Source organism: Cebidichthys violaceus, unplaced genomic scaffold (assembly GCF_023349555.1).
Source record: "Cebidichthys violaceus isolate CVI_PGR_0920_01 unplaced genomic scaffold, fCebVio1.0.p SCAF_11, whole genome shotgun sequence".
Taxonomy (NCBI): domain Eukaryota; kingdom Metazoa; phylum Chordata; class Actinopteri; order Perciformes; family Stichaeidae; genus Cebidichthys; species Cebidichthys violaceus.
The window spans coordinates 4,440,968-4,456,901 of record NW_027176274.1 but is presented as its reverse complement, the minus strand read 5'-3'; the positions used below and the strand labels follow the sequence as shown (position 1 = coordinate 4,456,901).

General features: G+C 42.8%; 1 protein-coding gene across 10 annotated transcripts in view; it reads right to left on the bottom strand.

The window, feature by feature from the left end:
- Positions 1–10,537, bottom strand: part of stxbp5l (syntaxin binding protein 5L) — a 101,893-nt gene extending 91,356 nt beyond the window's left edge. For 4 of the 10 annotated variants that reach the window (XM_068738294.1, XM_068738303.1, XM_068701420.1 and 1 more), the window contains exon 1: positions 10,323–10,536. In XM_068738294.1, the coding sequence (XP_068594395.1) occupies positions 10,323–10,471 (149 nt within the window). In that variant the 5' untranslated portion in view covers positions 10,472–10,536. Of the gene's footprint in view, positions 1–10,322 lie in introns of all 10 variants that reach the window. The other 6 variants (XM_068701404.1, XM_068701388.1, XM_068701412.1 and 3 more) reach the window with 4 other exon arrangements.
- Positions 10,538–15,934: the final 5,397 nt, after the last annotated feature.

Genomic DNA, 15,934 nt, shown 5'->3' with positions numbered 1-15,934 from the left:
AACTACTCAGACATTGCATGTGAGACTTAACACCTCCTGTGAATGAAAGCCAAACCTCAGACGTTGTATGGATGGAGCTGAAAGTGTAACGGACACCTGTGTCCTATAGTGTCCTATAGCTAAAACTGCGACCAGGCCTAACCCTTTTACTGGCTCCTCCAAATGTGTGTGAGGATCCTCGTTTGATTCTTAAGTCAGGATGTGTCATGTGAACGCTTTGTATTTACAGGATGTACAGTAAATGATGGAAGCCAGACAACGCAGTACCGTTTGCTCTTGTTTGCAGCTTGACTACGTACATGTGCTGTTAATCACAGAGTTACAGGATATCCCCGTTGGAGTTCTGTCATCCGATCCGCACTGACGGTGCCTCCGGCGGCTGGCTAACCGGCCTTCACCGGGGCCGACTGACAGCAGAAATCTACTGAACCAAAATAGTGCGATCGTCAGCTTCATGGAAAGAAATCAACGGTATTTGCATGTATTGATTCAATCATTTAGTTTCCACGCCCACAGTGGCGAGGGAGGGGAATCTGCCTGTAGTGAAACAGACAGACTGGGAGCTTAGTCAGTTACAGTGAATACATTCAGAATACATATACAGCGGAATATTTGGGTATGTAGACTCGATGCATAAAAAAAATGCAGGTCAGTGTGACACTGATAGATTTAACAAAGTGTGTTGTGTGTTTACGTTCTGTGAGTCTTTGAAAAAAAGTCTTTCTATAAGGACTGGCCTTTATAGAACAAGCACCAAACCCATACAGGCGGACGCCACATGTGTGCAGGAATATAACATTTTAGTCTAGGATTTTTCCAACAAAATTTTTTTTTTAAAGCTGAGTAATGGCTAAAAGGTAACATCTCTACATTTTAATCCCTAATGAAAAGTCTTTCTATAGATTTCATTTATAATCAGAAAACTTTTTTAAAAATGCCATTATTCAAGCACAGAGCAATAATCCTTCCCTCATATTCTCTCAATGTCACTGCCACACACACACACACACACACACACACACACACACACACACACACACACACACAGCAGAAAAGCACGGCACAGATTTTTCATATTGGAAAAAAAAAAGTAGAATTGTGATGTCATCACAATAGAAAAATGCACATCAAACAAGGAGTTGCACATGTCAAACTCCAGCGCAATAGATAATCAATCGTGTAACACTGATGTCATTCATACTTAGAAAAAGTTAAACAAAGCACAACATTTTGAAATATCAATGGTTAGTCTCAGCATTGAAATGTCAAAACTATACATGTAAGCAAGAAATAAAGTGTAAACACGCTGTTGGCGACGATTTAAACGTCTACGTTTGCATCACCTAAGGCGACTAGTATGACAATCTGTTCTAAACGGAGAGGAGCGGTTCTGAAGCTCTCCCTCATTACCGTTTCTATTGCTCCTTGACTTTTGAATTCCACCGTGTGATGCAACGCAGACATAGATCTAACGGCGCTATCTTCTAGTGAGTTGCAATGCACAGTTTTCCACGTGACACGACTGGGCGCTGAGATAAGAATGCTGAGCAGCTCATTGTCTCTTATCTTTCACGCAGACTCCGAAAAGAATCCTTCCGGTTTGTTTGTTTTGTTTTTTTTCAGTCGTCCTCTCCTTAAGGTTTCCGATGAATCGAGCGATGCATTACGTAATGTGTTTACACAGTGGAAGAACCACGCTCATACACACACACACACACACACACACACACACACACACACACACACACCTCCTCACCATCACGAGGAGTAAACATCAAGTCCCAACATACAAAATCACATAATTCAAAGGGACATGTAATCTGATCTAATTAAAGACTTAAAGATTACATGTACCATTGCATTGGCAGCGCAGCTAATTGCATTCGCAGAATTTCTTCGCGGCTCGTGATTATAACGGCATCCCCGCCATTCACTCAGAGCCTGGCTTCATTTGCATTCTTTCCACTAAAAAAAAATAAATAAATGTGGTAAAATGTGATAGTGTGAGGAAGAAGGGAACTGAGACTGCATGAAAATAAAAGCATTCTGATGAAGATGATTAGACGCCTTCATGGCTAAACACCAGCGTACGAACACAGTCCACATTGAGAATGGACTGGCACTGTTTCATTAGAACTGGGGCAGCTTAAACGTTGCATTCCTGGGGGTTTACTGGGGGGGGGGGGGGGGGTAATTCAAAATGGATTAGAAGAGGTTCATCAAACAGAAACTAATCAGGGGACAGCAGAGACATTTGATGACATTAGTTGTCGTCAAATATTGGTTCTTAAAACACGCGTTGCCAAATTATTTTTTTTTTTAAAAGAGATGTTTATGTTGTCCCACAATTTTGCATTCAAATGTAGGATTGCCTACAAAATGTCAGTCTCCAAACCCTTGTGTTGATTTACGCTGCGGTGTGAAGAATGGTTTGGGCGAGAGCACCAGATGTGTTGTGTTTTTTTTTTTTTTTTTTTTTTTTTAGCAACAGTCTGGTGCTGTTCGCACAAATTTAGCCAGTGGATCCGACGTGCATAATTGCAGCTTGACAATGTGCCTGACTCCAATTAGGGTTGCCAATTAGAGACTGCAGCTGGATCACAGACCTCCAGTCAATCAGCTGAAAGGGGAATTGCCTTCATACAGCATGGTGTGAAAATGCCACTTCGCCAGTGCTTTGGGTTGCACATTGCGCACGCAGTTTGTCAAGAAAAATGGAGCCATATGTCTTTGACTTTCAGCTTCTGCGGTACCTTCATTCAATTCCCTGTCTCTGTCCCGCTCGGTGCTTTCTATCCACTAAAGGCACCCCCACCTGTTATGGTGGGAAATATGAGGATTGCATACATTGATGGACATGTGCGCACACAAATGTATGCAGGCACAGTGACTCACAGGCCTCTTTTTACTTTTTCTTTCGCAGTTCTTCTCAGCTGGAGAGTACAGTACGGTCGATAGGATGCTGCTGAATTCTCTAGAAATCATCAGAAGACTTTCAATGTTTGTTTCTTTGTTTGTGTGTCTGTGTGTGTGTGTGTGTGTGTGTGTGTGTGTGTGTGTGTGTGTGTGTGTGTGTGTGTGTGTGTGTGTGTGTGTGTGTGTGTGTGAGTGTGTGGGCACATGAGAGTGTGCACAGCCTCATGAGCCAGAGGGCCGATGAGTAACACATCTCAGCAACACTGTTGCTTTACTCCGAAAGAAAAAAAAAATACTATTTTATTTACACAAGTCCGCTAAATGCGCTTCATGCTTCAGACTTTCGCTGCCAACATGCCCACAGTACAGGAACCACAGCAGCTTTCAGTGACCTTTGTGCAGTAAAGGTTAGAGTTCCTCACACATCAGATAAAGGTAAAGGTCAGTCTGTAGTCGAGGAGACGCCCTGATTCTTGGAAAACTACACTTTTGAATTTTTGGAGAAAAATGAAATATTTTCTGCTTGTTTTTATCTGGTGAGCTTTCGCAAATTCATACGGTAAATGCGTAAGAGCGCTTTACACTACATGTCAACATTCACGCACTGATACGCTGCCACGCGAGGGACCACCTGCCCATCAGGCTCTAATGTACATGCTCACTCACACACACACACCGATGGCGCTGCCTTCAGGGTCAGCTCGGGGTACAGTACCTCACCTACCTAGAGCGAATAGAGGACGACCCGCTCTACCCCTGAGCCACAGAATTCAATCAAAGAACGATGAGAACGGTTCAGACCTGTTGTCTCAGCTCTGTAGAAAAGAGATTTGAAGTATGCTCAGTTAATACAATTTTTTATAAATTTTTCTGCCGATTTTTGAAAACCACAACAAGCCTGTCTTATTATTTCGCTCTTCTGTGATGCTTGTGTTCATGTATGATTGGTGAACATCAGTGCATTTAGTCCATAGACGGTCTAAAAAATGGCCGTGATCTTTGTTGACTCCAGCTGCTAGTTGAGCTCTGTGCAGCCCGTGTCGTACTGTCTACACTTTGCAATGTATCATTTAGCAGAAGCTGGACTGTGAACAAATACCGGTGGCATTTCCTAGACTATTCTCAGCGCTGCTATTAATAAGCAGCTGACCTTTCATCCGTTGAATACCTCGCCATCCCTAACAGGGACAAAAAGAAGAGCAATGACTGGCAATGTTGGGGATAAGAATTTAAAAGATGAAGAGGATGAAAGTAAGTATTGAAACCCTTCTGAGCATAGACAGTTTAAGAAAGAGAACAGGAAATTCACAAATGATTGTCAAACATCAAACATGTCCTCAATCACTGCAAACGCCACAATGAGGCTGGGCTATGGCTCTATTCTAAAACTCCTTATTGTTTCTTCTATATTATCATTTTATGTTTGTAATATGAATTCATGATATGGAACATTGATACAGTTAGCAGTGTTCTACACAGGTTATACTAATTTGCATCAGGACAAAAGGCTCCTCCTCCATTTAATACTTCAGTGGCTGAAGATGAAAGTAATAATCAAGCTAAGTCTAACAACGGAAAGTATTTCCACACATGTACATAGAAATAATCCTCTGTCCTCCCACAACAATGGTGTAACACGTTGACAATACACCTGAACGAACTGTGAGATTTTGGTGCAGCAAAAAACAAATGACCATCATGGAGAAGATCTGCCAGCCTCTGGTGCTGGATTGTTTCACTGAGAGCCACTAGATGATACTTGATAATAAATATTAAGCACAAAACAGGAAGCGCTCCTGTTCAAACACAAAGTAAACACTTCAGCAGACTTTAGTAAGACTGGATGGAGCAGAAAGTAAACGATGGAAAATGATTTTGTTAACTTCATCCACTCGGCTGGAAACATATAATAATACATGTATAACAAACACATGATAGTTGGAAAGCTCAGCAGCAACATCTGTTGGGAAACCAGCAGACCTGAGATCAGTGCTCTTTATCCTCACGCATTCAGCTATCGCAAGCTAACTTTAGTAGCCTTAGCTAGCTAGGCTGTCAGCAACTGATCAGCAATATGACATCTGTGTTACAGCTTTTTTTTTAATTCTTAATTTTGCAATTATGTCCATAGAAGGAAAAAGAAAATGAGAGGAAGAAGATGAACTGGATGAAGGCAGAAGGAGACAGCGAAGATAAAAAAAAAAAAAAAACCGAGGCCAAGACAGTAGAGAAGAGAAAGAGAAGGAGGAAGAACAGAAAATGAAAAGGACAAATAGACCTTCCCTCTCTGACTAAGGATCGTCACTGAGACAGAGACACACTTTGGAGCAACATGGGGCACTGGGTGCTTTTCCTTTCCCCTCTCAGTGGTACTGTAGGTGGGATCATTATATCACAGGAAATGAGTGGTCTTCCAACTATACCAGTGTTACTGGAACCCCAGGTAAGGATGAGGACTTAAACGAAGGGGGGGGGGACAAAAATACGACCACTAAAACCCAACAGTTACCAGCGTTCAGATTCAGCCACAAGCAAATCCATGTGACGACATCATGATACCGAAACAGTAGCAAAACGTACCATTCACATAATATCTACATACAATGAAGGGCATACAATGTATGATTGTAGGAAAAAGAAAAACGATTTAAAGGTTTAAAAGACGTGTTGTACAGACTAAAGATAGAGCAGATAATGTGAAGCGATTGTGTTGAAAAAGTGCTGACTCTATCAGTAATAAAATATTCTTTGCTATATTTCATTCTGATTCAAAATAAACCACACTCGTATTTCTTTCCCTTTCATACAGGGGTTAACTACAGGGTAGAGCCGTTTGTTCAATTAGCGCGCACCCTACAAGGGTAGAGTAAGGATAGAGAGCAGCGCGCGCTCATGAACAGCTGTCCTACTGCTGCTTCATCGCTCCTCAGCCTCACTGCCGGAGCAGCACTTTTGCTCGCTCACCTTTTGGCACCAGTGGAGAAAAAAAATCGGCCATTACTCTAGTTTACAAAACAGAGGGCTGCAAATCCAATTAGGCGTAATTCAATGGAGACCCGGTGAGAAGCTGGGCAGGGCTCACGTCTTTTTCTTTTTTTTTGCGATTATGTGTGCGTTAGCTCGTATCCATGGCAACGGGTGTGTAGCCAGCTCAAGTTTGGGCACCGGAGTTTGTGCTAACAGTGGTGAAAGCATACTTCTGTAAATAAGAGCATGGAGTGTGCAAACAAGTCTTGATCTGGGTAGCGTCCGATTCTGGCACTGGACACTTTCTGAAGTAGCGGAGCCATCGATTGCAACATTACGTTTGCAGCCTGCTTGACACAGTGAGCCAGTGACACAGTGCGATCACGACGAATGCTCAATTGATAACTATCTGATGGTGTTGTTTGTCGAAACTGGCGCTGCAAATCTGTTTGTAAGACGGCGTGTGATTTAATACGGGGCTGTAGCAGCAGCAGCAGCAGCAGCAGCAGCTGTGACCTCCTCCCATTGTCCACTCATGTTCCATTGTTACAATTAGGTTTACTAATTGCTTGGTCGTTGAACAACACGAGTAAAGCAGCAGCCGCCCTCTTAGAGGCAGAGCAGCGTTGTCACCGCCGGCTGACGGATCTCGATTACTCGGCACTGTCAACTAATTGATGGCAGAGGGAAAGTCCCGACAGCACCTCGAGTTGATGGAGGACGGCATGCAATATCAGCTTCAGTCGAGTCTACTGATATGCCCGGTGTTGATTTCGCATCCATTGACGTTACGAATCAATATCAAAGATATTTACAGCAGCGACGTGTATGATGCTTCCGTTTTATTTAGCCTTTGTCGCCGGTTTATCAGGAGCATGTGCGCTTATAGCTACAATGAACGCGGTCTAATGCAACAGCCTCAGGACCGGGTAATGTCTCACAAAGAATGTGGCTATGATTTACAGATTTGCTGTGTAAGTGACACGTGGATCAATTTGAGCTGTCAGGTGTTTGATAAACACGCCGTTGATGTCGGTGAGAACCCTCTGTTCTCTCTCACGCTCATCCTTCTCCATCGCTCTCTGTCTCTTTCCACATTTCTGTTCTCCATTTCTTTGATCACATTGACTGTTATGAGAACTGACTGTCAATCAGACGTCTATTACCTGAACCCTTTACTGAAAGTACATCACACACAGACCAACAACAATAAGGAACACACACACACACACACACACACACACACACACACACACACACACACACACACACACACACGTATACAGAAATAGACAAAGGACCACGTTGAACACACACAGACATGCACGCTTACACTTGTCGTGCTCTTTGTTTCGGTCTATTTGCTCTCAATAAACCAAATCTCAGCATATTTTGGTAATCTCGCCCCAGGCAGGGGGGGGGGGGGGAGTGTGTCCTAGGAGCCCACTGCAGAGAGCCTCATTGCCAACCCACTGCGCCAACCCTGATGACATCGTCACTATGCACCACTCACCAGAGCGGGGACCAGTCCCACTGTGACATGTTGACACACAGTGCAGGCTTTAACAATACTGTTCAAAACAAAATCACCATACGACGGAATGTAACACCGTGCTGCTTTATGGAGGGTTTAAGTTTCAACCGTTGGGGAAATCATGATTTGGAAAAAAGAAAGAAGTGATTTGTCATTCAGGGAATTCAAATCACACAGAATAGTAGGGGAGTTTAGCAGACAGGGTCATGTTGGATCAGGAGATACACAACACACACCCATTTGATGAGTTTGTTTGATTGAGTCTCTTGCCAGGGTGCTGTTTGTGCAGCAGCACTCAGTATAATCAGGAAACATGTAAACATAATTGTATGTTGTAAAAACTTGGTAAAGCTCTAAACCGGGTAAAATGCTTATAAAGAGGCTAACGTATCTATTTCAATGAATAGCCAATACAAGATTATAATATGAAAGGCATGAGCCTTTCTTAAACTTATGATGTACCCAAAATGATCATAATGAGCTTATGCCTCGTAACTTCCTTTGAGAACCAACGTCTTTCTTCAGACAACACTAAGCCCTGACAACTCCACATCCTCTCACTTTGAAGCTTTGGATGAAGGTGAAATCGACTGCTTCATTCTATCGTGAAAGAAATAAAGTGCACAGCAATGCATTTTCAACTGCTAGTAAGTATATTTCAATACGCAAGTCCAGACAAGTTCAAAAGTAATAAGATAATCACAAAGAGGAAATTGACAACTCCTTCATAGGTTGTTTATTTGAAATAAAAGTGCAAGAACTGTGTATTTAAAAACCCTATTAAATAAGTTAAAAACAAGCTCATGTTGTTCATGGGGCCTAGAGTGGGTTTGTCCTCGACCCACGAGGCTCTGGCCGCTTGACCGCTGTGCTAAAGATGCTAGCGTAGCTAACTAGTTTCGTTGCAGCCATCCCAACACAGCGGAGGAACGTTCTCCAACACTGTTTCATATTCATGTAAACCAGTAATGGGTTAGACTAGTTGTATCTGGATCACTTCACTAGATAAATCACAGTACCAGTACTGGGACCAGTATCCAGATTATTAACAGGTTATTGACTACATGTTTTTTTCTGACAAAGCAACCACACTTCGTTGAGGAAACTAAGATATATATATATATCGATCACTCTTCTGCCTTTACTGACACACACAAACAAGAAGGCACACCGTACAGACACTGGAGGGACACAGGCATGCCTACACACACACACACACACACACACACACACACACACACACACACACATACCACACACTGAAACAAGGCACCTTCCACTGAGACCCCACATAGCGGCAGCCGATCAATAATGTCATCTGAATGTTTAACTTCGAGCCTCCGGGAGATCATAAGGTTTTTCTTAACGGGAACAAAATACACATTTCTTTGCCAAATAATGAGCGGTTGCTGGTGTAGAGGGGCAGCGTCTGTCTGCGGTACTGGGCCAGTCACAGCCCACAAACAGAGGAGGAAGAGACGGTTTTTACACGCTGCTCCACCCTGGAGAGAAAAATGAAAATGTGGTGAAATGGTGAAACATCCCTGGTTGGTTGTGTGTGTGCAACACTAACATAGTGTCGATGCGGAACAAAAGCAAAAAAGGCAGGACTTACTATCGTACCATTTAAAAAAAAGTAGAAATGGAGCACGACAAATTCATGCAATGACTACCACTGTGCAGCTACAATGGAAGGAACATGGAGAGGAGAAACACATTAAGAAAGCAATAAGAGGAAACAAACATACAAACAAAGAGATACCATGAGAGAAGATGGCAGGTAGACATGTAAAGCCCAGGGAAGAAAAAGGAACAACATTCAGACTGTGAAGGACAGAGGAAGGGTGAATTGAATAAAGAAGCAGAAATACCGGGGGGGGGGGGGGGTAGGTCCTCTAGACAGAACACGATGGAGGGCGAGGCAGAATGAGAATCAGCACAATAGAGAAATGTGTGTATGTGAGAGCATGCAATTGAAAGAGAAAGAGAGAGAGAGAGAGTCAGTGACGGGCCACATGGGAGCAGATGAAGGTGTGTGTGCAGCATGTCAATACAAACGCTAAGTCACTCAAGGGCTTCTATCCAACTGAAATCGAAGCCTTGCTTCACAGTCAGGCATCCATTCGAGAGAGCCTCTTATTCTCCATTTCTTTCCCTCTATTTCAAAATCCTCAAACAATGTCACATCTTCCTCTGTCCCTGTCTCATGATTTCTCTGTTTCTTTCAGCAGATAAATCACTCTGTCTGTCCATCTAAGGTTCGGAGCAGCGCGGCTGCTTGCAGCATCAATAATTGCTTGCTTCCCCGAAGGCACACTGGGAACCCCGGGTATTCATGAGGGTGTAATCTCCTACCTGGTCCTCACGTCCTCTCCCATCCCAGTGACCGGGGTTACCCCGGGGGACGGGCCGTTGGATGGACATTTCTGAGCCTGTGACATGACAGCCGAGCAACAAGAGATGACAGGGCAGAAAGAGGGATGAGAATTAGAGGGGGAGGAGGGGGGAGGGGCGGAGGAAGGAAGGCCCCTGCATGGAGACACACTACAGCAGTGCCACAGGGTTTGTGTCGGAGAAGATACAACTTCTGCCTCTTTCACACAGCCTGTGCTGTTAATGCCGTTTTCTCCTGATGCTACCATAGTTCATGGCTATTCACAAATATCAGTGTTACTTATACGTTCATTTGTAAGAAAAACATTTATTTTTACATTCAACACTTGTGATTTACTGGGATAAATTCTGTTTTTGTTTTTTTGTTTTTTATAATGTACAATAATAAATAGTGTCAAAGGCCATGTAATGTATTTAGTATGAATATGTATTCATGTATGTAGAGGTTTCTAGTGTGTCTCCAGACAAAGAGTAAGGGAGGAAGAGCGCTGATGAAGGTTAAAAAGGATACATCCGTATGCCGCCTGTTCTGGAGCCGATGGCCAGGATCTTCTGCACGGGGTCAAAGGCCAAAGCCGTGGGCTGGTAAGGAAAGCCATGACGTACAGTCTGCAAGGAAAGACACGAAACAATACTTTGATTAAAATAGAAAAAAAACATGTTAAGCTCTGAGGTAATGTAATTATCATGGTTCTGCCCCTATGACATTCCACTGTGTGGTGAATCCAGTTGAAGCTTCAGAAAGATAACTGTCCATTTTCTAAAACGGTGACCTTTCATTCTGTTGAAAAAAAATAAAGAATTTAACTGTCATTTGAAAAAAATTACTTTTTTTTGTCATCAAACATTTTGTCTAGTTTTTGTAAATGACCACTTTGCTGTAGAACAGAACAAAAATACTTGAAAAATACAACAAATGCATCCATACATATTGTCATAAACAAACATACTATTACCTGTATGTGCACTGAAGACATAGTACACTGTGTAATTAGTACAGAAGCTTCTGTTAACATTGCGTCTGGATTGAACTGAGAGAACTCTAGACTCAGCACATCAAGGCCTGAGCAGGTAAAACAACGCTGTCTCTGAAACGCGCTGCACGCTCTGCGGCCGTCTGCCATTAGTCATGCTAATGTCCCCCAGCAGTGCCTCGACTACAGCGATCTGCTCTGGAGTGATGTGGAGACATGGCTCGCCACTTGTTACAGGAATATTACAGCTTTACCAGCAAAAAGAAGCATGTTTTAAGCACTGTAATAATGCTACAAACAATAAAAACGTTGTATGCATATTCATAAGTGCCTGTAATCTCAATTTAAAGGAGGAGTGAATGACCACCTGTTGTCTTTTGACTTCATGTAATCCTCAGGATTCAACCTGAACACAAGTCAGATCAGCCACACCTGAACACACCTCTGTAGCAGAGCAGGGCCTTATATCGTGAATATAATAAATCTAGCCAACATTAGTGGTTATGAAAGCCTGTGACTGCATACTGCATTATTCCTCAGAGAATACCAATAACCATCGTGAACCAATATAAGAAAAAGGCACAATTTTTCATCTGGAAAATCCTTAAAAGAAATCGGTCAATAATAAATCTCCCGTTCCGAAACCCACAATGAAGTCATCAGTTGCTTATTTCTTTCATAACATAATGTCTATTGTTGCCAGACTCCCCCACCTCATCACCATCACAAACACCTTTGTTTGGCTGCCTGAATTGTCGTAACACGGGTTTTGTGCTCTCGTTAATACTGTAGAGGGGGAATTTGGAAAGATAACATGTTGAGTCTGTGCATGAATTAAATGGTTATAAAACACAGAATGAAACCATGTGCTGCTATCTGTCACATGGGATTTCCCATTCATAAGCAGTAAGCAAGAGCTTTTGTGTGTAAGTCCAGGCTATATGTTCATCATTATCATTATTTAGACATTTTTGCATATTTATGGGTGCATTAGGATGGTGCATAGCATTATAAATTCACATTATAATTAGCGGGGGGGGGCACAGTTGTAGCATACCAATTACTGTAAGAGTACCTAACCTTCAAACATATCAGCCACTCGGCTAATACATGCACAGCGGGGTTCCACTGCTACATAGAAGCCAATGAATGCCTTGCATATAACCTTTATGGAGGAGATAAAAAAACGGACTTTTTGATTAAGCACATAAATAACTAGAACGTCGCAACTCCGTAGAGTGCGGATCTCCGCTGGGTGGTTGCGCTGCGACCGCTGCTGAAGCGTCTGATTGAATGAATGCAATCAGGGCCGCAAAAGACTCGTAAAACAGACTTCATTCAAACTCAAAAACAAGCGGCGATATGCTACGTTACACAAGCGATGGCCTCGAAGTCGTTGTGCGATACACTTCGCACAATCCTGCACGAGCTGTCTGCTGTCTGCTCAGCAGCATCTGAGTGGCTGCAAAGTACAGCAGTGTGTGCGCTGGTAGGTCCATCAGCTGTTAGCTGTTAGCTGTTAGCCAAACACGCCGTCCACAACAACAACAACAGTGTGCAAACTAGCAGCTAGGGGTCCGGGGGGGGGGGCACTCAGCTGTGTTGTCACGTGCAGCCCCTAATAGCCGGGCGCCGTTTAAGAGCGGTGACAGAGGAGTGAGCAGGCAGTCAATGGCGGAATGAAACAAGGTGTTGTTGAGAAAGTGTCGAGTCGCCACAACCACGTCAGGTCCTCGAGCACTACGTCACGGACGGACACCAACACACAAAAGGTAAGTTAATATGTATTTTTGCGATGTTATAAGGCAACACGTGTTTGAGCCACTAGCGATACAGAGAGCTGCAGGTGATGCTAGCAATGATGACTTAAAAAAAAGGACACTCAAAAAACACTTCTCAATCTTTCACTGATTAGATTTCTATTTTTGTTATTAAACAAGCAAAATGCGTCAGCAAATGATTCTACAAAACGAGAAAAAGATGAATCGCTCATACACGTGCACACACAAAATCATTCATATGTACACACACACACACACATACTGGAGAAACACACGCATTTAGGTCAGAGACACACACATTCACCCATTCATCCTCCAGGTCTTGCCACCAGTCCGCCTAACTCTGGAACACTGTTGCTGGGATACAGAAGATCCACCCCCCCCCACACACACACACACACACACACGCACACACACACACACACACACACACACACACACACATATACATACAAGAGAGCCACGAAGTGAATGAGAAACACATTCAGAGCTGCTCATGTATATTTCAAAGCCAAAGCCATAAAGCCATCTTCTCCCTCTTTCAGTGTGCATTTGTTGTATACTTACATGTGTGTGTATGTGTGTTGAGGTTCACACACACTTCCACCACACAGACTGACTCTCTCTCTCTCTCTCTCTCTCTCTCTCTCTCTCTCTCTCTCTCTCTCTCATATCTAAATAGGAGGTATCTAATAAAGACTGTGTTTTATTCAGTCGTCAATCTTAAAGTCAACCTATGTGATCACTGTTAATGCTGTTGAAGTAGAGAAGATGTATCCTACATTTAGAAGCAGGTCAGCCGCTCAGCAACTGTTGACCTGCAGCTAAGGACCAGAGGCTGCATTACATCAACTCTCTCTCTCTCTCTCTCTCTCTCTCTCTCTCTCTCTCTCTCTCTCTCTCTCTCTCTCTCTCTCTCTGTGTTGTGTTGTTCTCTCCCCTCCACACATGCACAACCTTTATGCACTGCACACGAGCTTGGCGCTTAATCAGATAACCCCACACAGACATCCCCACCCACCAAAGACTAACACCACCTCATGCCACACACCATCCTCTCTCTCTCTCTCTCTCTCTCTCTCTCTCTCTCTCTCTCTCTCTCTCTCCACACACACAGTGTTCAGCTGCAGAGCTGGTCTAGACCCCTAGTTCTATAAATAGCAACCAGCAAACATGTCTACCACTGCCAGCAAATTGTGCATTGAGCAGCTATATCTCCAAGCACGGATCTTTGAATTACAATTTGATGGGATTATAGTAATTGTCAATAACAATTATTTACATACGCTAATACGTGACACTTGTGATGCAGCTTATTCATCATCGTGGATTATTTCACATTTCACTGTTACCCATATGGTATTGAGTACTAGCTCTACAGCGTGTGCACATTTCTATCAAAGTGTGAGTGTGACAAATTAATAGCTAAACTCTGAGACTAACCAACTTGTTTTTTGAACATATCTTTCCTAATGTTTCCTTATTAGCAAAGACTGTCATCTGTTAAGGACAATATGCAGGCCAGGCTTCACATCTTTAGGCAGCGCTGATCATTGCTGCCTATAAAAAAAAAAGACAAACTCGGTCAGTGTACCATTATATTAGCATTATATAAATAATTAGCAATAATTGCGAGGACCTACAGCCGGCATGACTTGGTCACAGTCTAGCTGATGTGCTTTCTGAGAACCATGACCAGTGCAAAACAATGGATGTGATGTTCTTATCCCACACTGCATCTCTGCATCTCTGCATCTCTGCAGCTCTGCAGCTCTGCAGATTGATTCACTGCATTCACACTGCAGGACCTCAGCAGATGCTGTGGAGTTGTGACACAGGGAGTAATGCACTGAGCAGACTCCACAGCTTGACCTTGATGGTGCTTGGATACATGTATCTACACATCAACAACAACAACAACAACACAAGGTAAGCATTTTGAACACGGCAAGAATAAATAGGAATGGATGAAGAGGTCACTTGTGATGTGCAGTTTGAAGCATACTGCTGGTGGTGAATAATGCAGAGAGAGAGAGAGAGAGAGAGAGAGAGAGAGAGAGAGAGAGAGAGAGAGAGAGAGAGAGAGAGAGAGAGAGAGAGAGAGAGAGAGAAGCACGTATGTGGCAGAAAATGGAAAAGAGAGAAATGTAACGTTACTGTAAATGGGAGGCCAGAGTCTTTAAGTGGGGTTGCTTGTAAATTATTGACGAAATTAGCTAATGAGGTCCTCGTATTGTAGCACAGCTCTGGAGGACAACGAGCACACAGCTCCACTAAACGTACTCGCCCTTAATCAAGAAAAGACACACCTGGATTACAGTGAACCAGTCAGAGGGACAGTGGACATTTCACTGTTGAAGGTGCGTTCAACTGCTCGAAGTGCTATCGGTTTTTAACATGCATTGCTAACGTTAAGCTAACTGATAATGCTAAGGACACACAACCATTAATGTGGGAAGTTCACAGCGAACCCGAACTATTGTAAAGACTCCAAAACAAAGGAGTGTTCACCAGAACAAGATCGATCACCAAACAATTCTAAAATGTTCAAAACCATTAATTAAACCTGGCTGCGTTAACAATTTTCCGTAAACATAATTTCTTTTGCCTTTTAGCATAGCGCAGCAAGTCGTTTGTAGTGTGAATTAAGATGATGTAGATTGTCAGTTAGAGATATAGAAGCTCTTTGGTTGGTTTAGGAATGAGCGATATTAAGCCTTGCTTCATAGAAACAGTTAACTCATTATTTTTAGCACAATCCACCAACAACCGAACACATTCTAAATCCTCCCTAAAGGTTAGGTGTGTATGGCAGATGATTACCATGCCGGCATGGTGTTGCATTTGTATTTAATAATCACGAGAAGATGCTTTCTCAGATTCATGACCACAGCAATAAAACGCTGTTCTGTTGATGTCATCGTTTCTGTGTGATCACAAGATGAAGTCTATATAATATTTCCCTAAAGATTCTTGTATGGCCTTTTTGAGTCTTGGTCCATGATCACATCTTTATTGAAGACGCTGTAAAAAAAATCTCAATTTAATCTGGATATAAACACATTCAAGATGTTTGTAAAAGCAATGTTCAGAGATCCAGAATATGTATTTATATATATTTAAAAACTGCAATATGATTGAAAACAAACCTGGAGAAATGGAGAAGATTTAACTGTCGGTAAAGAATTTACCTTGAGTTTAGATCTATGTGTCACTAAAGATGAGTAGCAAACAGGCCACATGTGACCGGTGTTCAAATGGGAATGTTTCAGTGTTGTCATGACAATACTGTATGTAAATCCACGAGGGCAGATCAAACCCTTCATCACAGAGTAGAGAACGTCCTCTGTTGGTTGAAGCGCTGTGCA